This window comes from Anas platyrhynchos, chromosome 3 (assembly GCF_047663525.1).
Source record: "Anas platyrhynchos isolate ZD024472 breed Pekin duck chromosome 3, IASCAAS_PekinDuck_T2T, whole genome shotgun sequence".
NCBI lineage: Eukaryota > Metazoa > Chordata > Aves > Anseriformes > Anatidae > Anas > Anas platyrhynchos.
This window is the reverse complement of record NC_092589.1, coordinates 55,883,702-55,908,579: the sequence shown is the minus strand read 5'-3', so window position 1 is coordinate 55,908,579 and position 24,878 is coordinate 55,883,702. Positions and strand designations below refer to the sequence as shown.

General features: G+C 36.0%; 3 protein-coding genes across 8 annotated transcripts in view; 1 reads left to right on the top strand and 2 right to left on the bottom strand.

Moving 5' to 3' along the window:
- Positions 1-23,700, top strand: part of TFB1M (transcription factor B1, mitochondrial) — a 27,176-nt gene extending 3,476 nt beyond the window's left edge. The window contains exons 4-8 of the mRNA XM_027454396.3: positions 2,367-2,475; positions 4,201-4,352; positions 8,338-8,457; positions 19,983-20,110; positions 22,782-23,700. Of these exons, the coding sequence (XP_027310197.1) occupies positions 2,367-2,475; positions 4,201-4,352; positions 8,338-8,457; positions 19,983-20,110; positions 22,782-23,034 (762 nt within the window). The 3' untranslated portion in view covers positions 23,035-23,700. The remainder of the gene's footprint in view (positions 1-2,366; positions 2,476-4,200; positions 4,353-8,337; positions 8,458-19,982; positions 20,111-22,781) is intronic.
- On the bottom strand, positions 12,232-15,029 carry CLDN20 (claudin 20). The gene is made up of 2 exons (XM_027454397.3): positions 14,873-15,029; positions 12,232-12,999 (listed from the first exon to the last, which is right to left on the bottom strand). The coding sequence occupies exon 2, from the start codon at positions 12,908-12,910 to the stop codon at positions 12,251-12,253; it is 660 nt and encodes a 219-aa protein (XP_027310198.1). The 5' UTR covers positions 12,911-12,999; positions 14,873-15,029; the 3' UTR covers positions 12,232-12,250.
- Positions 23,631-24,878, bottom strand: part of TIAM2 (TIAM Rac1 associated GEF 2) — a 172,371-nt gene continuing 171,123 nt past the window's right edge. For all 6 annotated transcript variants that reach the window (XM_072035929.1, XM_072035931.1, XM_072035930.1 and 3 more), the window contains one exon: positions 23,631-24,878. In XM_072035929.1, coding sequence (XP_071892030.1) covers positions 24,238-24,878 — 641 coding nt within the window. In that variant the 3' untranslated portion in view covers positions 23,631-24,237.

The window sequence follows — 24,878 nt, the reverse complement described above, 5'->3', positions numbered from 1 at the left end:
CTGTGAATGTGAATGGACAAGAAATATATTGCATCCATTAATGTTAAATTAGACGGTATTTCTTTTTGTTTCTTTCCCCTCCAAATAAGGTGATGCATTATGGAATGATTCGTTCGTTTGTGACAGTGTGGGTCATATTACCTCTTTCTTTTCTAGTTTCCCATTAAAAGCTGTATCAAAATTTGAATGCTCATAAAAGGTTTGTGATTTAAGTAACAAAATAAATCAGAGATTAAAAATACAAATTTGAGACTTTTACTTAAAAAAAAGTCTTATACTGAAAAAAGTCTTTTTAAGTATTTATAAAATCACTGATGTAAAGCATACAGCATCGACTGTTTTTCAGGCGGTGATCTCTATTACAAAGCTGAAGTTGGGGTCCTCTTTACTGCAAAACGGAAATCTAGGAAGAACATATGTGTACAGAGTGACAGTTTGCACAAGTTGAGATTCTGTCAGTTCTGTCTCACCCTATGCTATATGCCCTAATAGTTATTAGGCTGGAAAGATTTACCAGGAGAAAAAAAAGATGCTCTCAGACAGAGTGGCTTGAATAGAATTCTTCCAGAAAGACCATTTCATTTTTTTGAACTGTACCCTTTGTTTTCTTTATGCTTTTTCACTTGTGTGCAAAGAACAAGAGGGTCTGTATAATGGAAAGTCACTTGGCTCATGTGCTTGGTGCACAAGAGCTCCTGGAACCATGCTAGCTGTACACATCGGCTTTTAAACAGAGAAAATTTCAATGAGTTTCCTCAGACTTTATTTCAAATTAGAAGTATACGAATGTGATTTTCTGCTGAGAGGTGTGTTCTCAATGATATTAAATGTGATTATAAAAATAAAAAAAAAAAAAATAAAATCCTATGGTTAAAAAAAGATAGAACATATGTTAATAATCCATTACTGTGTAGGCAGCTGTCTGTTTTCTCATGTTCTGTTTTCTAAGTTTATTGATCTTATATTGCCTTTCATCATGTTACAGCATTTATGACAGATTCAAAGAAAGATTTGACAAATCATGGCAGATTAGTGAATATGTATGCAATATAATTGCTAATGTAATGCTGAAAAAAAACATTAAGTAGTTTGCAGTTGAGGTTAGATTTATTTTTCTAGTTGAAAATAATTGCTCTTAAAACTTGTAGGAACACTTAGTTTTTAGTTAAGCATTTTTAGTATTCTACACAGAATTTAGCTATTTTGAAGTTAAAAAAAAAAAAAAAAGAAGTTTTACTCCAAAAATTTTAATGAAAACATTTTCATGAACATTCTCATGAAGTATGAGAAAGCAGCACTTTCGTTTGGCTCAGAAACTTGTGAAACCTCTTTGTGCCCCTGAGCATATTAGCAGGATTTAGACTGAAGATGGAACTAACAGTGATGAGCAGCTTATTTCATCAGCTAAGCCAATAGCACTTAACTATTTATGCATTTGGATTCAGCACAAAAGCAAACTTGCTCTTTAAGCCATTTTTCATTATTCTGACTGGTAAATATCCCCCAAAGTCATCTTTATAAAAATTGACTTTCCTTTTGAATTATTCTGTTTGTGCATAGTATCATACTATAAGAGAAAATATGGCACTAAAAATTGTAACAATTTTATTGTATAAATTGACACCAGAAATGAAAGAATTGGTCATCAGACTGCATCTAGTTCTAAGTTGGTATTTCACCATTTAAGTACCAGGTAATCTGCAGAAATAGGATGGAGAGATGGGATAGAGAACATGGTAGTTTGTGAGATGTCTTACAAGATACAAAGGGTTGAGATTTCCTCTACTGCTAGGTATTCATACAGCCTGTTGTTTTGTAGAACTCCTTGGTTTCTAAAGGTTTGAGTTCAGACTACTCCCAGGAATATGAAGACAATCTTCTTTATGGAAAAGGAAAAAATGGCTGAATGTTTCTACAGTCTTGTATCACATATAGCTAAAATAATAGACCCTAGGTAGACCCTATGGGGGCAGACAGAATAAACGTTTTGAGCCTTGTTTCCATAGGTAATAGATCCAACAACTTTTCAATACCTGCTCTTTGCATTAGCACTTAAATCAGGTGGGGTTCTCTTAGTGGCCTGGGGCTTGTTAATCATCCTTGTTGAAGAGAATTTTGTCGGCCTTTTTAGGTTTAAATCCTCTTTTAGGAATTCTGCAGCTTTTAGGCATGCATTGAACTTCTTTCATTAGTGTTCTCTTTTTGAAGGTAAATACTTGTAAGCAGTGTGCTCAGTTTGAACTGTTACTCTTTTTTTGTATATTGAAGATAAACGTACAGCAGGGGTTTAATTCCTACTGTGGCTGATGCTGGAAATCAGTGTGGTTAATACTCACTGTACGTCCTACTTGCTTGCTTACAAACAGATGCTGTCTGAAGCAGCTCCAGGAAAAGTGCGCATTGTTCATGGAGATATTCTGACATTTAAGATGGAGAAGGCTTTTCCAAAGCACTTAAAAAAGAACTGGGAGGACGGTTAGTATTCGGACTTGGTTCATTTTATGTTTAAGGCTTCCAACTTACTCTTTAAGTTTGGAGATACAGCTGGAGTTCACTCAGTGCTTATGTGCTCTCTTCAGATACATGTTGAAGGTAAGGATAGAGAGCGGCTAACTCACTTTCTAGAAAGAAACAGTTAGAAAATTGTCATCCTCTTCTAAGACTGAGCAGAATTTGTTTGATACTTTAATCAGTGTTACTGCTGCTCAATATAACTGCTTTGCAGTTATTTGCCTTAGGGCATCCTGACTGTACAACAGTAAGTCTTGGAACGTATAAAAGCAAATTGAATTGTATACTTGCTTCCTAGCTTCTTCATCTTCTGGAACAAGACAGAAGCAACCACTGTTGTCATTCCACTAAAGACAGTTCTATAGGTTTCTCAGAAGCCTTTAGGATTTTCTTATTATTGCTTTAGCTTCAAATATATATATTTGACAAATGTAGAATCCAAATAGAGATTTATTTATTTACTTACATATTTTTAGGTCTGAAATTCTCATAGGGCTTGATTTTACCTTCCTTTTGAAACGCGTAACAGTATTTAGATAAATTGGAAATGACCTCCCAGGCTCCTTTTCCAAATGCCTTAATTTATTGTAGAGTCACTGTCTGCAGTGCCTGAAGAACAGTAAACTGCTTTCTAATGTAAGACATAAAAGACTATGCCACGTTATCTTCACCTTTAAAAATGCCTTGCATATTTGCAAAGGGTTCACAAAACTATGACCAAATGCATATGTGAAGGTGTGCAGTTTTAAAAAATTAATGTTTCTTCTACATACATATGTTATTCTCGTCTTTGGAGCTGACTAATTACTGGTAAGATATACTTATATATATATATATATATATAATATTGTTGCCACGTGAAAATCTGAAAGTCTGGTGGATTTCAGAGAGTTTAGAAACTGCATAATAAGTAAAATGTACCAAAGAACCAGCTGAATTTAATAACATCATCTGCCAGCCATGTCACTAAATGCTGTAGTATCTAAGAAACTGCAACACTTTATTTTGTCCACCTCTACTGCTCTCCTGCGTAGAGGTGAGGATCCTTACTAATGAAGTGCCTGCTTAACACATACACCGATGCAGTACATAGTTGAATGATACTTACGACTTCATATGGCTAAGGAGCTGTGCTAAGCCTTGTACTTGTTAGAAGACCTTTTGATTTCATAGGGCTCTATACAAAAGGAGAGCTCTCTTCATTTTGAGCTAAGTGATTGTTTTAGTGAAGTGAATTGTTTTTGTGAAGACTCAGTAAAATGTGTCTGGGAGTAACATGTTGGACAGAATGATGAGTGTGGCTATTTACTCTGTACCTGATAGTTGTAGTTAAAGATCACTGAATTGTTGTCTGTATGTCTGCTATTCTGAGTATCTCTGCTGAAATCTACCAAGCAGCTGAAAATCAGCTGAAAGTTACTGATTTATTCTAATGTAAATGAAAACCAGACCTAACCACTTCTTTTTTTTCTAGCTAATTACCATGAACAGTAACACCGTTTTGTCAGCATAAGACAAGCATAAATGGAAAGGCGTAATTTTGATGTGGCACAATAAAAATTGTTTTCATAGTTTTAATCTAGATTGATAGGCACATATCTTTCTGAAGTACTCATTCATGGCAAAATCTTATCCCAGACATTTTACAAGTTGTTTATTGGTTTTGTTTTTCCCATCAAATGTTAACAGAGCCACCAAATATTCATATCATTGGGAATCTACCCTTCAGTGTTTCAACTCCTCTAATCATCAAATGGCTTGAAAATGTTTCCAAAAAGAATGGGCCTTTTATTTATGGCAGGACACAGATGACACTGACTTTTCAGAAGGAAGTCGCAGAGGTAAGATGTTACCATTTTCCCAATATTTAAAAACGATAAATGGAACAAAACTTGGATGACATGCAGCGTTTTGTTTAAAAGTTCAAAAACATTCTTAGTTGCCTCAAAAAAGAGAGGAAAATATTAGTTCAGTTTTTAACATTGAAATAATCGTCTGCTCTGATCTTTACACAGTGCATATTTTTTTTTATTTATGATTTCTTATAGAGGGTTATATTTTCTTAAGCTACTTAATGTGTGTGTTTTTTGTCTGATTGCTTCAACCTGAATAGATTCCACTGCACTCTTCCGTCCTTAACTAGTTTCCTTCTCTTACAGTCATTCATGCACCATTTCGTATCTTTTTTAAATTTATTTTATAAGAATAACAAAAGAGACTTTTTTGTTATAATTATGAAAGTAGTAAGCCTCTTACCTGAATCCAATTTGATGCTTAAAAAACAATATATATGAAAAAAAGTAATTGCCCATCAGTCTGAAGACTGAATTTCCATCCAATTAGTTAGTAATAACAGGTTTTCTCTACGCAAGCTAAGTGTTTGTGTTGTTTTAATTATCTTTACAATTAAAATTCTAAAAATAAAATTTTACTGTGTTTTACTGTATGTAAATTAATAGTAATTATATATACAAGTGTCTATTGTCATTTGGGGTCATAGAGAACCATACTGTGCTGTCATTACTGTAGCCCTGAAATCAAGCTTCAAGGTGAGTACTGAAGTTGTTCCAGTAGGTGGCTCTAGAGAACACCAGGGATGAACATTTATTATGAAACGAGCTGGAGTTCTTAACTCACTTCTGAGCTCATGTGGTTACTGGCATTAAAAAATATGGTTCCATTTTCTAGAAGGACTTCACGTCATCTGAGATTATATCTTATTGCAAGATATGGCTCACAGACTGATACAAAATGCAAAGTGATGATGAGTAAAATACAACGATTTGTAAAAACAGTGGAAAAAGTGGCCTAGTGCTGAGAGCATAAATGGACTTTGTGCTTTATATAGCTGTAACCAGCTGCATACACCACTGGTGACATGTAGATTATAGTGCTTCTGCACTCAGCATAGATCAAATGAGATGCAAAACACCATGCACTCTTAAGTTCTTTGTGTTTAGAAAGTGAAGTTAAAAACACTGGGAAATTGAGTGATATGTTCAAGGTTGTGCAATGAATCAGTGTTGTTGTTGACTTTACATTTTGGGACCTCCTGATTCTTGTTCTTATGCTTATTCAAGCAGAGAGTTTCCATTGAAGACAAAATTTTTCATAGTTCATGGTTTGTGTTTCCATAATTGGTTTGACATAATGAATACTCCTTTGGGAAAAGCTACTTGGTCTTCTGATTAGGAGGAATGGTAATGAAAACCTGTGCCTTTTTTTTGTGGTCTTCTGAAGTAGCTTAGCCATTGTGATTTGGCAACTACAGGCATATTCAGTACCAGCAAATACAGAACAGTTTAATGCAGATAATAAATTAGAACTTTAATTTTCTACTAATATTTTGTGTATCTATGGATTTACATTCCTGAAAGGAAAATTTCTTAACAGCTTGGTGTCCTCACTGGTCCCTTCTAAGAGCCTAAATACTAAAGAAAGTCTTGGTGCATACATGTACACCGTGCTGTTGGTGGAAGGGTAGCCTGCTGTGATGGAATGGACCTATGTGCTTCGTAATCAATTAGGATAACTTGATGTTAACAGTAAGAAAATAAAGGAGTGTGCCATGTTAATTTGCAGTCAAGCTAGGTTCTATTATAAAAGGTTAAAATATCTTTGCATTTCTCTCTGGTGTTAATTTCCTGCTTTTCTATTTTCTTCTAACAGCAACATTGTCATGAGTTATGTCAGCATAGGCCTATTACTACTGAACTCTGTGTTTGATATGATTGGATGAAACTGTTGATGAGAACCAATAGTTACGTTGTTATATGCTGAGTTCTGAGGCACATTAAGGAAGATAAGGCCAGATATCCATAGCATTAAAATTATGTTTGTAAGCATCAGGCAAATCATTTTGCCTCTATGGTTTATTTTTGTAAAATCAATCCTTATTTTGAAGAAAAGATTTTTTACTTTGCCACAGGTTACTCAGTACTTCACCTCGAATTTGGTACCTGGGCTGGATACTTCCTGACCATTAATATGAGTCTTATTTCAGTTTAAATGGAAGATTTTGTTAGTCTATAATATTAAGTAAAACTGAGCACAGAGTGCAATTCATCTGAACTGCTCTGCCAGTGCCATCTGAGGGCTGCCAGGCTGGGTGATAAGCTGTTAGGCATTTAGAAGATTGGCATGTTAGAAGAGAAGAATACTTAATTTGGGTCTAACACTGCTGTCTATTTAGAACACTAGAAAAAAGGCACTAATCAAGTGGTAAATAGTTCAGATTTTTGAACAGCAAACAAGAAAAATTATCACGTTTTCATAATTCTTATAAATTGAATATAAATATATTCTAAAAAAAAAAAAAAGGCTTGTTTTTTAAAAGGATGTGTTTAAAATTCCTTCAGATGGCCAGCTTTGCCAATCTTAGTTCTTCACGGACGTTAATTCTTGTGATGGATTTTGCAGATTCATTGATAACGGGGTTTTAATGTGTGCTTACGAAAAGCACAGTTGTATTGGATAGCTTACTGGGTAAAAAAATAATAACAATAATCCCTGAGGTACCTTGAGAGGAGTTGGTAGAGAGCACTCCTAAAGAGATGTCAAGTACCACCTGGGCTATATGTTCTCTGCATTTTTGGCTTCATTGAGAAGTGCCGTACTCAGGTATGTTCCTGCAGATGAGATTGAAGTGATTTGAAATGTTACTGCCCAGACTTGGATGTTGCTAAGTTATCCCTTCTGTAGCTGAGAAGTAGGAAGCCTGAGGCTTGCTGTTTTCATGGAGAGTAAGAGTAGCTTGTTTAAATTGTGCTGTCCGTTTCATTTCCATTGCAGAGGTAAAGGAAGTGCATATCTGATTGCATTGTTAGATTGTAATGTGGTGCTTTTCTTTAAAAGGAATAATGACTATGGCACATATATATATATAATAGGTTTCCTCCAAAATAAAAAATTAAGGTAGTTTTAAATGCTGATGTAGGCAAACAGAATCACTAAGCTTTCTTTCTGAGAAGTCACTGAAAAGTATTTTATTGGTTCTATGCTAACACTTGAACTGCCTTTTAGGAGACTTGTTGAAAAAAAAAGAAAAAATCTTCAGCAATGTGTATAATTTATTTTTCAGACATAATTTTAATAAAAGTGGCAGGATATCATGAGTATGAATTTCATGTGAAGCTGCATAATGTACAGATGTTACCAGATACAAAAATTGACTTTGTGTAGAAAACCTCCACTCTCTGGGTGACTTTTTGACTATCTGTGTAAGAAATCCCTTGGGAAAACTAGAAAACTGCTAATTTCAATTTTAGGTATTAAATGCTGGTGTTGTTAGGTATCTAAACTTACATAAAGTAGAGTGAACTTATTTGCATATATAGTAAACATACACCACTTTATAGTGAAGAAATTTCATTTGGTATCTGATTTTGAGTTTATGGAGGTTTGGTTTTGGAGAAGAAAGAAAAATACTTGATTCAGAAAGAGTGGAAGGAAAGTATGTGAGAATACCATCAGCCAATGGTGTTCAGTTTGAATTCTGCAGTCAGAGTGTTTCAGTATTCTCTTGTGCCCATACAAAATTATTTGAACACTCATTAAGTTCTGCAGAAGTTCAAGGAGCTCCTTTTCATGTGCATTTGATTGAAGGACTGAGGTTGTAAATTACCATGATATCTTAATGAAATGCTGTTACATCAGAGGAAAGAATTCAAAATGAGCTGGGCATAAACTCTGATGTGAGTTCTTAAGAATTAATTTTCTTTTTTAATGTATCTTTGTCTTTGATTATACTGATAATCAAGCTTTAATCTAATTGACCACTTGGTCAATTCAGTTTCACTGATTTGTGCATTTTTGATTCTTCAATAGAGGCTTACAGCTAATACAGGAGGCAAGCAACGTAGCAGACTGTCCATCATGTCTCAGCATCTCTGCACTGTTGAAAACCGTTTCGTAATACCAGGTCAAGCCTTTGTTCCAAAACCAGAGGTAATTTTGTTTGTTTTGTGTGTGTGTTTTATTGTTAATTTTTCAGACAGGTAATATATCTGATTTTCAGTTCAGCATCTCTGTACTACTAAGTAGAGTGGTGTCTTACACCTGTAAGTGAAGCGTACATGGTTCAAGAAGATACTTTTTTGTTTTTTGGTTCCTCAGAACTTGGCTTTGACCTTCAAGTCTTATCTGTAAGATCACTGTACTTCTTTGGGTGTTTCCGGAGAGGGTGATATAAATTTAGCAATAGGATAGTCTGCTATCCTATTGGATATTGGAGCATACATAGAAAATAGATTGGAGCATACATAGAAAGCCAGTTATTTTGCAGTTTGCAGTTATGAACAGTTTGGGAACTGTGCCTGGAAAATCTGGTGGGTCCTCTGAAAGACCCTGATAAATAAAAGCTTTTCTTATGTCAAAGATCTCTAATTTTACCACATGTATAATCTTTACATTTCACCCTGCTTATCTTCAGTATATTTAACACCCTCTTATTCGCTATACCACTTAGTCACCTACATCCTACTCCCTGTTTAAAAAAGTAACCATCTGATCTCTCTCCTATCTGCTTTTGAGAGGAGAACAGTGGCTTTGCTACCCTCTTATTTACTGCCAGATTTTTATTAATAGCCATTAGGATTACAGGAATCAAAAATGATAAATTTAAACTAGATTTTAGATGTAGATCATTTTTTTTTCTTTTTGTAAAAATATGTGCCTGATACACTGAGTGGGGTATGTGTGCCCTAAGTGCACATGGAAATCTACTTTCTGCTTCTGAAAGATCCTCTTGAAATGGTTTGTTCACCTCTTCAATAAGTCATCCTTTCCCTTTATCACAATCTCTCTCTTGGTCTTTTTACTCCTCAGACTTCTCTCTTGAGAACCTTTTTAAGCCCATTCCCTCTCTCTTACCACAGTGAATTTTACAGTCTTTTGCTGTGCATATTTTGATAATGATTTAAAATTCTTTTAGTATTTTTTGAGCAAGCAAACATTAAATTATTATTTGTGACAGCAGTCGGTTGTGAAGTAAACTGATCATACGTAAGACCTTTTTTTTGCATTTTTTTGTTTGTTTGTTTGTTTTGCCGTCTCTTATCTTTTTCAGAAACAATTTCAAGATTCCATCCAAGTGCATGAAATAGTGTTAAATAAAGCCCAAATTCCAATTTTGTGGTGATTGTTTCTCAAAGGTGGCTGTGATTTGAGAACATAGTAGAGCTGTAGTAAAAAGGCTCCTGCCATCTGTATCTCAGAACTGGGAAGCTCTAACCAATACTCCCATTTTCCTATATTGAAAAGGCCTCAGCTGATTGAGAGAGAGGGAAAACTCACAGAGATGTGACAAATATCTCAGTATAAGCAAATCCTATAAAAAGGGAGTACCATTAAAGACAGGCATGTATTAATTCAATATATTTTTTTGATTTAAAGCAAAAATTGATTATATTGCAAAAACAGGAAGTCTAAGCTTTTCAGGTGGTCCTGGTCACAGGTGCTCTATATTTTGTTTCTTTCAAACTCCTGTTGTAGATTGACCTTCTGTATTGTCACTGTTTCACTTAGCAGTAGACTGACATAGTTTGAGATGTTACTGTTGCTGATAGAACCTTTGCATTCTTGGCAAACTCTTGCAGTGTATTGTCAATGATGCAGCTCAGTGCTTGATTTTTATTTCATAGGCATACAAAGACATTCAGGTACTTCTGCATAAAGTTTTTAGAAAGAAAAATTTGCTGCTTAAATAACTTAAGAATACTTCATTTCTCTTTTAGTATGCAATTATTACATTTTTTATGTGTCCTCTAAAAACATCTTTGGCTCTTGTTTTATAAATGTTTGTTTTAATTCACGTATATTAGCAATGATCACAGCATAGTGTCATGTCAGGCCCCTTACTAAAGGTGGAGAAGCATGGTTTGCGGGAGTGACTTGATTACCTCATTAGCTCAATGAATAAATATTTTTTAACAATACCTATGAACATTGAAACATAATAGGTTTCTGGTTTATGGAACAATGCTGCACAGCATTGTGTCTTAAGCAAAGAAAAATGGCTTTTTGCTCATGGTTAATTCTCTATAATACTAGCTAACTGTGATGACAATGTTAAGAACAGTACAAAACGAGCTCCTTGATGAATAGATAGGAAGCTCAAAATGGCCATGTAGCAGTAGTAATAAAAGCAAGATGAAGTTTCATTCAGAGAATATGGGCAGTAGAACAAAGACTCTTCACATTATTAGATGTAGAAAGCATTTCACTTTCTAAAATGCTGTAACAGAAGTTTTTACTTTCTCTGACAAATTAACTCTGTATATAATGTTATATATATATAACATTACACTGGTGTAATATATAACAGTATAATTTATACTGTCCTTATGAATTTCAGGCTACTAACATGGGAAGTGAAAGTTGTATATAGATACACAGAATACGTATCAATTGGATTTATTGAAAGACTTGTCTGGAATTATCATATTCCTAAATGTAGAGGCCTGCATCATGGCCCCTTACGTGTGCTAGCAAGCTAACATCAATTTGATTTTCATTTGGGAAAGCATTTTGATAGGACATCCTCTGCCAGTGAAATAAAATCTATGTGTTGAAAGAAAAGGTTAAAGGATCCAAGATTATTATTCAAAATAAGGGAGTTAACAAAATATATTTAAAAGAAGCAGCAGTTTCTTTATCATCATTGTACATTACATTTTTACAGTAATGGGATACCTGTGTGTGGGCCTGCAGCGTACCTTAGTGGAATTATTAAAAGCACCTGTGAAATTCTTCTAGAAGGCCAGAAATGTTCAAGACAATGGATGGTAGCTGTAGTATCTGAGCTGGTAAAAGTTAATTTAAGCAAGTGTAAGCCAGAAGGCTTCCAGATTTTTCATGTGCATAGTTTGCATCCTGTGCGCTACAGTTTACAGATGTTTTCATAGTCTTGGTTACATTTCTGTTGTACTGCTCATTATGTAGTGATAGATTAGTAGCAATTGGAGAATGCCCAATAGGCATTTCTGTAACAATAATAAAGGAAACCCACAGCAGGTGGCAGTTTGAGGCGGGAGACACATTTTTGGCACCATCTGAATAGTACTGCTGATTCTTCATCCTGATATGCAAATAAACAATGCAGCTAAGGTGTGGGGGGGTACAGGTCTTTGTGTGTGTGCTTTTTGTTGTTCTTTTTCTTGCTTTGTTTTTTGGTTTTGGTTTGTTTGCATGGTTGGTTGTTGTTTTTTTTTCCTTTTAGGAAATCTAGTTACCAAGACAATTTGGAACTGATAATGAAAGGCAAGTGTGCCTGTTGCTTAAAGGCCATTCAGTTGGGCTTCTTGGACAGAGAGGTGTTTTTTGTTTTTCCTTGCATCATAGATAAAGAGAAAAAGTAAAATGCTCTATAAAGCATTCTATGTTACTGATAGCCTGATTTGATAAATAGATTGTTTTTAAGCATCTTGGCTGTAAGAAACCATTAATTGTGCTGTTGCTTATGTTGAAATAATTACTTTCTATTCAGCAAATGTTACTTGGAAAGTTGAAAAGAATGGTTTGAAAAATCAAATGAAAAGTACTCTTGCAAGAGACTTAAGCATTGTTTCCTATCACATTCTTTCTGCTGATCTCACTAAAACCAAAATACCTTGCATAAATATAATTGCAGCCCAGATGTAAGAAAATTCAAGTGTTAGACATTCTTTAAACTAATCAAACTAATCAAACTACACTTAGCACAAAAAAATAAGACCACCTCAATGAATAGAAACAACTATATTTACACATAGTCCTTCAAGTTGTAACCTGCATTGTTCTCCTGCTGTGTGGATGGGAAATGCTGCTGCTTTGGAGGGTAAATCCATGCTCCTTGCTGCTTTTTGAAGCAGGAAGTGCAGAAGATGACACCTGCGACAAGCAGAAACCCTGCTGAAATGAATCCTATATAAACTGCTCCTCCTGGTTCATGCTTACTGCTTTCTGGAATGGTCTGGTCCAGGAAATTTGAAATGATTTCTCTCGTGTACCACGATGTCGGTACTAATCCAAAGATTCCCGCAAGAACGAAGCAGACTCCTCCAGCAAAGCAAGTGTGACTTTTGCTGTCAGTGTCCCCTCCCAGTTTTGTGCATTTCATTCCAACTGTAGTGATGCAGATGCCAAAAGCTGACAGGATGCAAGACAGTACCATGGTGGTCCGTGCAGCCTGGATGTAGACGGGCAGTGAGAGGACGGAGTATTTCAGGGTGCAGCTAAACATCCCGGTGCTGTACCACGTGCAGTCCATCCAAAGTCCTTGCATCTGTGTTATAGCTGTTATGATATTGGAACCAACATCTGCGTTTACCTTCCAGTTTGGCAACAAGGTGGCTGCGATGTCTCCAAAAGCACCAAACAAAGCCAGCATAAAAGCAAAGAACTGCAGACCTGCTGATGCCATGGTTATCTGCTGTCCCCTTTTGTCTGCCCGTTTCTTTCCTGTAAACGTGTGTAACTGGTTGGCAGCTTTGTAGCCGGGGCTGGAGCCGTCTGTGTGATAGGGAGGAAGGGGAGGAGGGGGAGGAGGAGAAGTGCAGCCAGAAAGAAAAAGAAATCAGCAAACAAAAAAAGCTTGCATTTGAAATCAGAGCTATCTGAATGAGTATCTGAACGTGACCCTGCAGCAGATGAGAGCAGCTGCATGCAAGGCACTTGAACGTAAATGGTGACAAATGGACAGTGTTAGCATGGCTTGTAAGAGGGGGCTGCTCTTTCATACGTGATTAAAAGCCATCAAACAAAACTTACTTTACTGGAGTTGCACTCAGTAATCATATACAGATTGCAGGCTTACTAGACAAATACACATTTTGAATGAAACGTTAGAAACTTGCAGGTTAGAAGCCACTGTAGAAAAACACATTGGTGAAAAATATATTCTACTCTTAATGCACCTTAAGTGTGTTGATGGATGTAATTGTAGCTCCTGTTGACTGTTTTTTAACAATGAACATTGTTATCTTTTGTTTAAAGTATAGTTCAAAGTAACCCTTTATTTCAGGTCTTTAAATATTGCCGTTCTTTTCTGTATCCCAATTTTCATGTTTTTGAAGAAGAATAAGAAGGTGCTTAGTTTTTGCAATATTTCATGGTTGACTTACATAACTAACGTTTCTGAATCACTGTTTTATTTTCAGCCAGTGCTTCTCAGACCTTGACATAGATCAACAGTCTTAGCAAGTGGATTATAAGTGTGAATACGATGTGTTGTTATCTATAAAATAAAATACTGGTTTTAATACTGATAAGGAACAACTCAGTTGTATAAGTGCATTTTTAATCAGAAAGCTATTGGAAATAATTTGCAAATTTACCATACAGTGGAAGATTTAAAAAATTGTTTAAAAAAAACAATCTTGCATAAAGGATCAAGTTTAATTTGACAGAGTAGAACATTTGGGTAGTATGATGCACCTGTGAAGACAGAACTATTGGTGTTAGATCAATTGGACCACTGGGATAGTAGATGAAGAAAAATGGTTTGAAACAAGTGATGAGGATTACAAAAGGTGTATAGACTTCTGAGGGGGGCTATATATTTGGCAGTTCTTGTTTTTTATCAGCATGATAAATAAAGAGCAGTCCTTATGCTTTCACAGACATTCTGTCTAAATAAGACCAAGTTTAATGCTATTGTTTAGTATTGTTAAAACTTTTTTGGAAAACCATAACAATAGGGATAAGGTTGAATTAAGTGAAGCACAAAATAACAGTGGCATTATACTCTTATTTCACCTTTTTGTACATAGAACTGCAAATTTTTGATCACCGTGTCTTTAGTAGCATTATATATCAAGTAATTTTCTAATTTTGTAGTGCAGTGTTAGTAATAAACTAGAATTTATATATTTTACTTAATTCAGGTAATTGTTTAAGGATGTGCTAACTCTGTCCAGCATAAACATATGTATATATCAAATGGTTATAGTTAGGGTGAGTATGTTAACAGCTACTCTATTTAAAAATCTTATTTCCAAGTCTTTCCTATCTCCAGATCCCTTTGGTTTGTTCAGTCTGTGTAGAGTTGCTTTGGCAAATATATATCATTTGCTATATCAGGCCCATGGGAAAGAGGTCTTATCTTTCTTTTACAGAAGGAACTGACGTGTCTAGGTAGTTCAAAATCACTCAAAAGCATAATCTGGAAGAGCTAATTAGGATCTTGAGTTAGCCTTTTTATTGCATCCTTTTTAAAATTTCAGCATTTTCAAGCATGCAAACAAACCCAAAGCACTGCAAATGGTAATCATATATTATAATTAACAGGGTGAACTGATTTAAGGGCATGATAAATTCAACTATAAGCACTGTAAATGTAATAAAATACACAGTTATCATACATTTCTGTTTGTGTAGCACTTACTGCTCGATGTGAGGTCTGAGATGTTTTCTTCACTGTAGATGTCTTGGAAAAATGCAGTTTCTCTTGAGTGGAACTGTCCCTTCTCATATAAAACTGCATTGGCGTGTATTAACAAAATTTCTTGGAGTGTTGTTTTTTCTGTTCTCTACAGCAAGTGCAGTACTGTTGTTTGTTCCCTCTCTTAGTTCCATCTAGCAGAGAATAAAGGACTACTTTGTTTAATGAGTTTTGTTTGACAAACACTTAGTAAGGGAAAGCAAAGAGATTATAGAGAAAAATACATGGACGCCGTTCGTGCTAAATACATCATGATACCCAGCCTCTATGATGAAAACTGTAAACAGTGATTAAAAGGAGTAGTAAAATCTTGATAATCCAAAAACCATAGATTTATGAATTCAGGGATGGGGGTAGGTAGGATTCATTTAAGTTGATCTGAGAGCTAGACAGTTTTATTTTTTTTTTTTCCTTTCTTTCTCCTTTTTTTTTTTTTCATCACATATAATCTTATTATGAGTTTAAACTTCCTAGGAGAGAACTATGCAATGTATTTTAATTTCTAATTGGAACAGCAGCATATTTCTATTCAGCTACAGGTTTTCCTCATCTGTCCTTGATAGCTTTTGCCTTCTGTAGATCATCCTTTACTTTGTTATCATTCTATATAAAAGAATGAAGGAATAAAGCTACTAATAAAGTTTACATGGTAACTGCAATTTATTGGTGAAGTGGCCTCAACAAGTCAGTATTAGAAACTGAGAGGCTGAGAGAAGTCTTGCTGCTTGCAGCAGTGATATAACTGTAGGTTCTGTTTCTGGCTTTCGGTTTCCTGTGTTCATCTTTGTGGTGCAAGATTTGGAGGATCAAAATTATTTTATTTTCATTTGCCAATGAGGAGGAATCCCTGGATTTGTTTCTTTAGACATGGTGACGTTTAACAACTTGTCAGCTCTCCCATCTGAGGGAAGCTTCTCAGTTCCCAGGCAGGCACTAGTGTGATGGTTCAGTAACTGCAGTATGAGCTAATATCATGTGTCTGTTCTGACATAACGTCTTTAGATGTGCTTCGGGGTTTTCCAGCTGGTCAAGAACTTTCTTACAGTACTGGCCAAACTGGTAGAAACTACTTTAAAAATCAAAATAAGCGGATAATATATAAATGCTGCAGTAATGTGTAATGTCTCATAAGTCTATTTGGGGTTCTTTGGAGCAGTCAGAGAATGTGTGGATGGACCACAGTGAGATTTACTTATGTTATGAGAAAACATTTGTGATGGCCTTTCCAAAGCTCTTGAAAGAATTAAATGGTCACAGAGTAAAGTAGAAAGGTCTTTACAGGGGAGAAATGGTTGGAAAACTAGATATGAATAGATGGGTAGAAATAAATGGTCAGTTTTCACACTGAATGGAGTTTAATTTATTAGTCGATTTGTAGAGTGAGTCTAAGTAAAAGCTTGTGCTGCATAACATCAACAGTCTGGAAAAATGTGAAGACCTATGAGAATTTTTGCTCATGAAAATTTTGAGAATAGTAAAGATGAGATTTAACTGAAAAATTGCAAAGGGAACTTTATAGTACTACTGATTTGATAAAGTATCAAATTGAAGTGAAGCATTAATATAAATGACACAAGGGGAAGAACACACGTGCAGCAATAGTTGAATTCATTAATCTGTTTTTTTTGTTTGTTTCTTTGTTGTGTTGTGGGTTTTTTTTTTTTGAGTTTTGTAGTGAAGTTCACTGTGGTACTTTGTAAAGCCATATCTTGATGGCTCCTTGCTCCATCAAAAAAGTGGTTGGTTAGTAAGGCAATCAGAAGTTTTAACTTCTGTATGAGAAACAATCTAGTGCCTTTTCATCCTGGAATGGTGCTGTTTATGAGAAAGGCTAAGCTAAAGCACTGAGAAGTTCAAGGTATGATTGGGAAGGAAAATTCTATATTTTCCAGTATGATAAGAAGGAGTTGTATATTAAAAATAGCAGATGGCACAGCTACAAATTGAGAGAACTAGACTGCCTCCTCCATGCATAAACTAAAACCTTGTCTCCACAAAGTACAGGGAAATGCACAATGCTTGCAGGCATTCAAAAGCAATTAGGCCAAATTCTTGGTAGAAAAATCCCTTGAAATTTAGTAAATGTGAAGACAACATTTTTAGCTAAGCAGGTCCCTGTGCACAGATTGCAGAAGAGTGGGCATCCTGGACGAGTTTTGCTGTGTGTTTGACTTGTTCTGGTACTCTTTCTCTGTACGTGTGCGTGCTGCTTATTAGACTTGGTGGACCTTTGTGTTGAACCATACTTATATATTCTTAGTTTACGTCAGAAAAAACACCAGTGCCTTTGCTACTTAAAAAATAATTTGGGAATGATTCTTAAAATGTAATACCAGCAGTAATAAACTTTTGTCTGAAAGCAGTTTTGACCTTTGTTGCTACCACTGCTCCTTCTGAAGAAGTAGGGAAGGAAACCAGATGAAGATGAGCACCGAAGGTATGAAAGAGATTATCGTCTAAATTGTAACTCAAAGCACAAAACATTCAAGGGACTTTTTTTCAAGCCCTGGAGGTGATATGAGCCTAGTGGCAATGGAGTTAAGTTGTTACAAGGCTGTTGTTGCACAGGAATTAGATTATTGCTATTAGTGCAGTGCTGCAGTTATTTTCTGCTGGAAAGGAACCAAAATGAAACCCTCATGTCAGAAGAAGACCGCTATGAGACACATATATCTGGTGTTAGATCTAACATATGTCTGTAGTAGACAGGTACAGTGCTGGTACTGAACACTCTGTTGATGAAAGTGCTGATTTAGGACTATCTTTTAGGAACTCACACAGTCTATTTTAATGAAGTGTAATAAGTTTGATTAGGTTTCAGTTCCCTATAGGAGAAAATTACAGCTTGGAAGGGAATATGTGAGTTTTCTTTTGATAAAGGCTAGTTGCGGATACATGCATTGCCCATTATGAGACCTTTATGTTTAACGATTAGTAAAATCGTCTCATTTAGGCTTATTCTAATTTCAAGTGTTGAGTTCATGAGCAAGGCAGCAGACTGAATTAAACTGTGCTGTCACGTGTTCCTCCTGCCTTACTAGAACATGAACCTTACTTGTACTCATATACTGAAACAGTAAGGGAGAACAGCTGTTATGCTACTGACAGTTCCTACCAGTAAAATAACTTTCATATTCATTATTTTATTAGAATTGAGTATTATTTTGTAAATATTACAAATGTACTTGGTGGGCAAAAGGAGTGTTACCAATAAAATTATCCTTTAAGAAAAGATAACATTTAATAAAATGAACTTGTGCATTCTAAGTGCTCTCGTGAACTCCGTTTTGGTTTTCATAATTCTTCTCTCTGTTTTATGCATATTAAAAAGGTTAGGGAAAAATAGCTTGTGCCATTGTAAAGGAGCGGCCCATTACAAGGAAAAAGCTTTGCCCTGTATCTGTTGCTATAGCTACCAGGCAGCTTTCCTGGGGTCCAAAGAAAACCATGTCTGCAGTGGAACAAATGCTGAGGAGTGCTGTGTTTTGTTTCAGAAGCAGAAATTATTGCCCACTGGCCTTGAGATTGCAAATTGAGCTCTTTTTTACTCTTGAATTCTGCGCTGCTTCTAGATTGTGTTCTTCTTTCCTCTCCCTTAGAATTTTATTTTTAAATACGCAGGTCCTGCTCTCAACAACAAAAGCATCTTCATACCTCACTTAGGAGCAGTTCTGCAAATCTGGGGGGACTAAGAGAGATCCTAAATGGTCTCTGGTGGTTTTCTTGTCCCTAATTTTGTGGGGGAAAGGTATTTTTATATTGCATGATAAAAAAGTAGATAAACATCCACATATATAAATAAGCTCTTAGTGTTTCTGTGCAAGGAGTTGGTTGTGTGAAGATCACACAACCAACTCCTTTTTTTCTAAAAGATCAACTTTTCAGACACTTGGTGTGAACACAAGCTTTCACTGTGTGCTGGTGGTCTTCCTGACAGGTAACAGCCTGTGACAAGTGTAGAAGCACATGAGAAATTCAGAAACTGCTTTGCAAAAGCATGTATGTGCATTTCTCTGCATATTCCTGTATGTCAGGTTTTGATTTGTCCTCTCGCTTGTAAATAAGCTGTGATTTTTTTTAATTTTCTTTTTTTTAAAACCATTTTTATATTTTAGTCCTTTAAACAAATTTTCTCTCTTGGTCTTTACCCTCTAGCTTACAGAAAAAGTGGAGAAGTGGAAAAAAACATTGTCTGAATGTGTTGTTTTTTTCAGGGTGTTTCAACATAATACAATGTCGCTGTAATTGCGTGACATATTGTGTGTGTTTTTATATGTACATCTGTGTATATAAAGTGTACATCTGTGCATCGAAGGCAGGATGTTGTTTCATTCTGTTTTCAGACACAGGGGAAGTGACAGGTCTGTGAACCAAGCTGATTTGAGAACTATAAAAGAATAAACAAACTTGAAAGAGAGATGTGTGGAAGCATTCAGCTATGATTTTGGATTAAGTGTGATGGAACACAGTGTAAATACAGAGCTCAGTTGTCACCTAAATTGAATGCAAATTTATTTCTACCCATCATTCCTTTGAATAGACTAGATTTTTAAAATCTTACTGTATTGAAAGGTAGGTTCTTGGCTCGCATTTTGCGAAAGCCCTAGAGCAGATGAAAATATATAGGGAGTGGGTTTGATTTCTAATTATAATACCATTTTTTTCCAACTGCCCTTCAGTCTGCAGATCAAATAGTGTCTAGTAGAATTGTCTTGTGGAAGGATCTCAAGAAAGAAATGCTAATTACTTTACAGATTACGTGGAAGTTGCTCTCAATGGAGAAGGTGCCATGGGGAAAAAAGTACGAAGGACTACTGGCATGTGAGCTAATTAGAAATATGTAGATAACTAAGAAAGACTAAAATTCTCCAGGGCTTTGAAAGTCAAGCCAAATCAAATACTATGACACTAGCCATCACACAGCTGTTACCTGTCACAATGTCTTCCTGTGTTCTGCCTGTTTCCTGCTGCCTCACTTGTTAACTCTAAAGAAATAACGCCTCTCAAAGGACTACATCTACTTAAATATTTGATATTTTGCTTTTCCTTATAGGTGGATGTGGCTGTAGTGCATTTCACTCCATTGGTGCAACCAAAGATACAGCAGCCGTTCGAGCTAGTAGAAAAAGTGGTTCGAAGTGCTTTTCAGTTTAGAAGAAAACACTGCTTCCGTGGAATCGAGTAAGGAACTTCCAAGAAAAATTCTCGGGCCATGTTTTTGTAAATGCTACTACATCAGTTGATAACACTTCTAGCCATGCATTTTATTTTATTCTCTCCCTTTATAGATGTCATCATGGCTCATCAAATCTTTCCATTTCAGAATGATTTTTAGATACAGAACTGAAAGTTGAATGTGTCTCTGCTTTAGCTGTAGAATAATTACTCTGCGTTTCTGTTAGTGTAATTGAAGCTGTTAAAATTACTGGGATAAATTGGTGATCTTTCCAATAGTCTGTCTGTCTCTGATACTTTAAAGCAAATGGACAAGCAAACAAAACAAAACTACAAAATCAACATCAATTGTCAGATGAGTTCAAGAATAAAAGTCTCAAAATTCTGAATTGAAGCTTGCAGTGTGTGGGGAAAGAATTTGATCTGTGGGAACTGTTACTTATTTCGAGGGATAGTGGCAAAAGGTCAAATTCTTGTTTCGGTGCCTGCCCTTGTATGGAGTTCTTATTGCCTCTTTAAAAAGCCCCACGTCTTGCTGAGAGAATTTACTAGGTTCTGTAACTGATGCAGGAAAACTTCTGTCTGTTCTCCAGGGGTCCTGTTAAAACTCTAGCACAGACACGTGTCTGACTTGGTATGGGAAAAGCTGGCATTCAGCCTTGTGGAAATATGGGACATGGCTGGGGTGAGGTACTAGAGACATACAACTATAGTTTTGGCTAACTGAAATTTGCTGGCCAAAGTTTGGAAGCAGTTTAGAATTAGAACGGATAAGACCTTGTTGAACTACATGCCTTATTTGTTGCTATTTTGAAGGTGAACAGGGAATTTTGCCTCTAGTTTTCAGATGGGGTAGTGTTATATTTTTTCTGCCTGAGGCACTGTATGATATTAATGTCTGGGATGTAAACATTTGATCAAAAGTGAAAGTTGCTTCACCTGTGCTAACGTTTGAGTATCCATTTGGAGGTGGTGAGAAAATGAGTTATCCAAACTGTCTGGGTTTGTATTTGATTTACTTTTTTTTTTCTTCATGAAACAGTGGCTTCAGTTGACAATATAAGTAGAAGGCGCACACAGTCAGCATGTATATGTTATGCAGAATATTTGTGCCAAAGTGTTTTTTTAATAAAATAATCGACTATTGTGTAATTTGAAATAGCTAATAAGCGTTCCGCATTCTTTTGCAACAAGAAGGCAAATCTGAATTTTTGGACATCACATAGTCCACAACAGATTAACATGCTTTAGCCCTAGCATGCAGCAAAGAACCACAATCCTCTTATTCTTCAGTTGACCTGAAAAAAAATTAGCAACTTCTAGTGCATAATGGAGTTATTGCATTAGTTACAAGGTACTGTATAAAAACAAAAATCAGTGTACATCTGTGTGCAACTTCTGACACCTGAGTGAGACGTGGCATGCTGGATTGAAGTACTAAATCGATGAAGAAAAATAGTTTGATTTACTGCTCATGTACGTTTATAAGATGATTTGTGGCCTGTATATAAAAGGTGATTAAATATATTTGGCTTGAGGAACACCTTTTAACTGTTAGTTCAAAGGTGAGAATAACTTAAGAAAGGATCAAAATCCTGATCCATTTTAACCTTGCTGACAACGCTGCTGAAAATATTGGAGAAATTTTTAATCAAGGCCTTGTGGCACACTACTTTAAACCAGGTTGTTCCTAGAAATTCCATCCTTCTCTTGTCTTTTTAAAGCCCTTTTTAGCTTTGTGCTCTGTCTCCACCAAGAGACAACTTTCATTTATACAAAGCCTTCTGACTAGCTTGTCCAGGCAACCTGCAAAGCACACTCTGGGGGCGTGGGATGTGCTATTGTATTCGCTGCACAGCATTTTTAGGTCTTACGTATGTAAGACAAAGGCAGGTAATTTGAAAATTGAGACATGCACATCAACCATGTGCAAATTGTCTGCCTTCCTGGCCTATCGTAGACAGAATGATTGCAAGTAAGAGCTAGTCAGCTAGTACTTGCAGTAGTTGGCACTTTGTTAATGCATTTTTGCAAGACATTAAAAATCACTTGAACTAGTATTATTATGATTTGGGGAACTTGTGAAAGAAAGATGCTAATGTGTCAGGTCACAGAGTACATGAGCTTATTTGACCATCTGTGAACAGTGACAGAGCAGAAAATGAAATCTAGGACTCCAGGCACATCTTCCATATTAAAACATGAACAATAATTAAATATTACATTTTTCCTCTTTTGCTTTTTTTTCTGGCATTGGAATCACACTATTAATGACAAGTGATAACAATATCTGGCCCATTGGAATGATACATCCTAAAAAAAAAGTTATGTGCAAAATAGATCAGGACAAAACAAATTTGAATCTGTTGTTGCTCTCTAAATATTAGGCTAATTCCAAGAAGGCTCTATGACAGCATCCATACCCAAAAGCTCTTTTTTTTAATATTTTGAATCATGAGCATATAGCATGTGTTTAATGTACAAGATATAACAACATGGGAAAGTATATGCATAAATTGCATTTGCAGAAAAATGGCCCTTGTATATTTGCATTTGGGTAGACAATGGCCTATATTAAGAGTATGTAGAAGCCCAAGAGAACTTTGCCTCTCTTAGGGGAAACTTAATTGTCTGAATTATTTGAACTTGTCTTTCTGCTCTTTGCCCCTGCCTTTAGGACCTTGTTTCCTGAAAGTGAACGTTTGAAAAAAACAGAAGAGTTGATGATGGCAGCAGATGTTGATCCAACTCTGCGTCCTTTTCAGCTGTCCATGTCACACTTCAGAAATCTGTGCAATACATACAGGAAAATGTGTGAGGAAGACCCAAGCCTTTTTGCATACAATTACAGAGAAGAACTGAAGCAGAAGAAGCGGCAGCATTTACCTAAAAGTATCAGTCAGACAGAGCAAACTGAAGAGGAAAATTAGCTGTAACAGCAGCGAACTGAATCTGGATTTAACTCATTGATGATGTTGACTGGTGTTGACTTGCATATTCCTACATCTGTTCAGGTATGGAAGAAATACTTTGGAAAAAGTGGTGGAGAGGGCTTTTCCATTTTATTTATTCATTTCATTCAGCTGTAGACAAAAGTTATAGGACAGTCCAGTTACAAGGTGCCTACAGGTGGTTCTTGCTTGAGGGGAATGGACAGAACAAATACCCAGAACAAGGTATGTCGGGAGATATGTAATTAAGTTGGAATAATTAAGTTTGTATGAATGTGAGTGCATTATTGCAACAAAGAAAGTAACAAATTTTTCATACTTCAGCATGTAAGAAAGATGTTGTTTGGGGTTTTGTGCTCTTTTTATCTGGGAAAATCCTACTGTGCAGAGTAATTTAAAAAACAAAACCAAAAGCCTTGTATAAATATACTCAAGTGACTGGCTTACAGGAGGATAAAGTGCACAGATTGCCTCAAGGTCTGCTAATACTCTTCTCATGTATACAAAAGCAAAGAACTTGGGATTTTAAGCTCTAACCAGAGAAAAGCAGCATGATAAAAAGTAGAAAACATGGCTAAGTACAATACTTGTGTCTTTTACTGTACAGGCTGGTAGAGAAAATAAAAAATACAGTCAAATAAAAGATTACAGGCCAAGCTTTGTTTTTTTGTATTTACACATATATATAAGTATAAACAGCATCTCGAAACATACAAAAATGTAATTTCTGCACTATTGTGCACTAAAACACGTTAAAATAACTTAATTCTGCTTTAAATAAAGCAAAAATGAAAACCAAAGAAATTAAATGCCCAAGGTATTGAAGAAGTCATTTTGTAATGCTGCTTTCCACTGCAATGCCCCTCTGCCACTCGCTAGCACCTTTTCCGCATAATTTAAAGTACTAACAAGGCCCTTCTGCCCCTCCCCAAGAATTCTACATGATCTCAGTAACTGCTTGAAAGGGATGAACTAATTTACAGACCTTGGCCAACTTAATCTATTTTTGATCCACAATAAATTAAAATAACTTAAGAATCCTTTACAGCTGTTCTTGTGGAAAAAAATGTATTAGTGCACAAAATCAGATAGTAGTTTTGCTGCGGCTTCCATGAATTCACTGGTTTTAAAGCAAAATAAGTTTGTTGAATTTTATGTGGACTTCAAATGAACATTTTCAAGCTAGGATTTTCCATGCCTCTCCACAGCTTCATAAAAACAGTCCTCATTAACTACAGACGTTAAACTCTGGACGCTAAATTCCCTCTCTAAAATAGAGTTCAGATCCAGGTTTGCAGCATCAGAGTGACTGTCAAGGGATTGATGACGTTCTTGCATTGCCGTCAAAGTTCCTCTGTTACGCTTTGTGCTGTTTACTTTTCGCTTCACTGGGCAGAAGTGGCCACGCACCAGCTTTGGATGGTCTCCTGTCTTGAAACGATCTCCTTCCTCCTTTTCAGCAGCTTGATCTCGTTCAGAGTCAGTACTAGGTTCCTCTGAAATCTTCAGCTGTTGGAACTGTATTTCTATGTCTTTAGTAGGGCTGCCCTTCTTTAGGCTCTGATAGTCATCATCGTCATCATCACTGAGAATATCAGATTCCTTGACAAGAGCATTAGAAAAGTCAGAGGCACAGCTCTGTACGTGTTTCTCAGGAGATGAGTTTTTGGGCTCCTGTATGCTCTCTGTGGTGTGGCAGCTGCTGCTCTGAGTGCTGCTGCTCAGGCTGCACTCATCAGAATCCTGGAAGGTGCCTTTCCCCTGCTCACCGTTCCACTCACTGCTGGGTGAACTCTTCAGTACCTTCAGGGACCTTGTGGAAG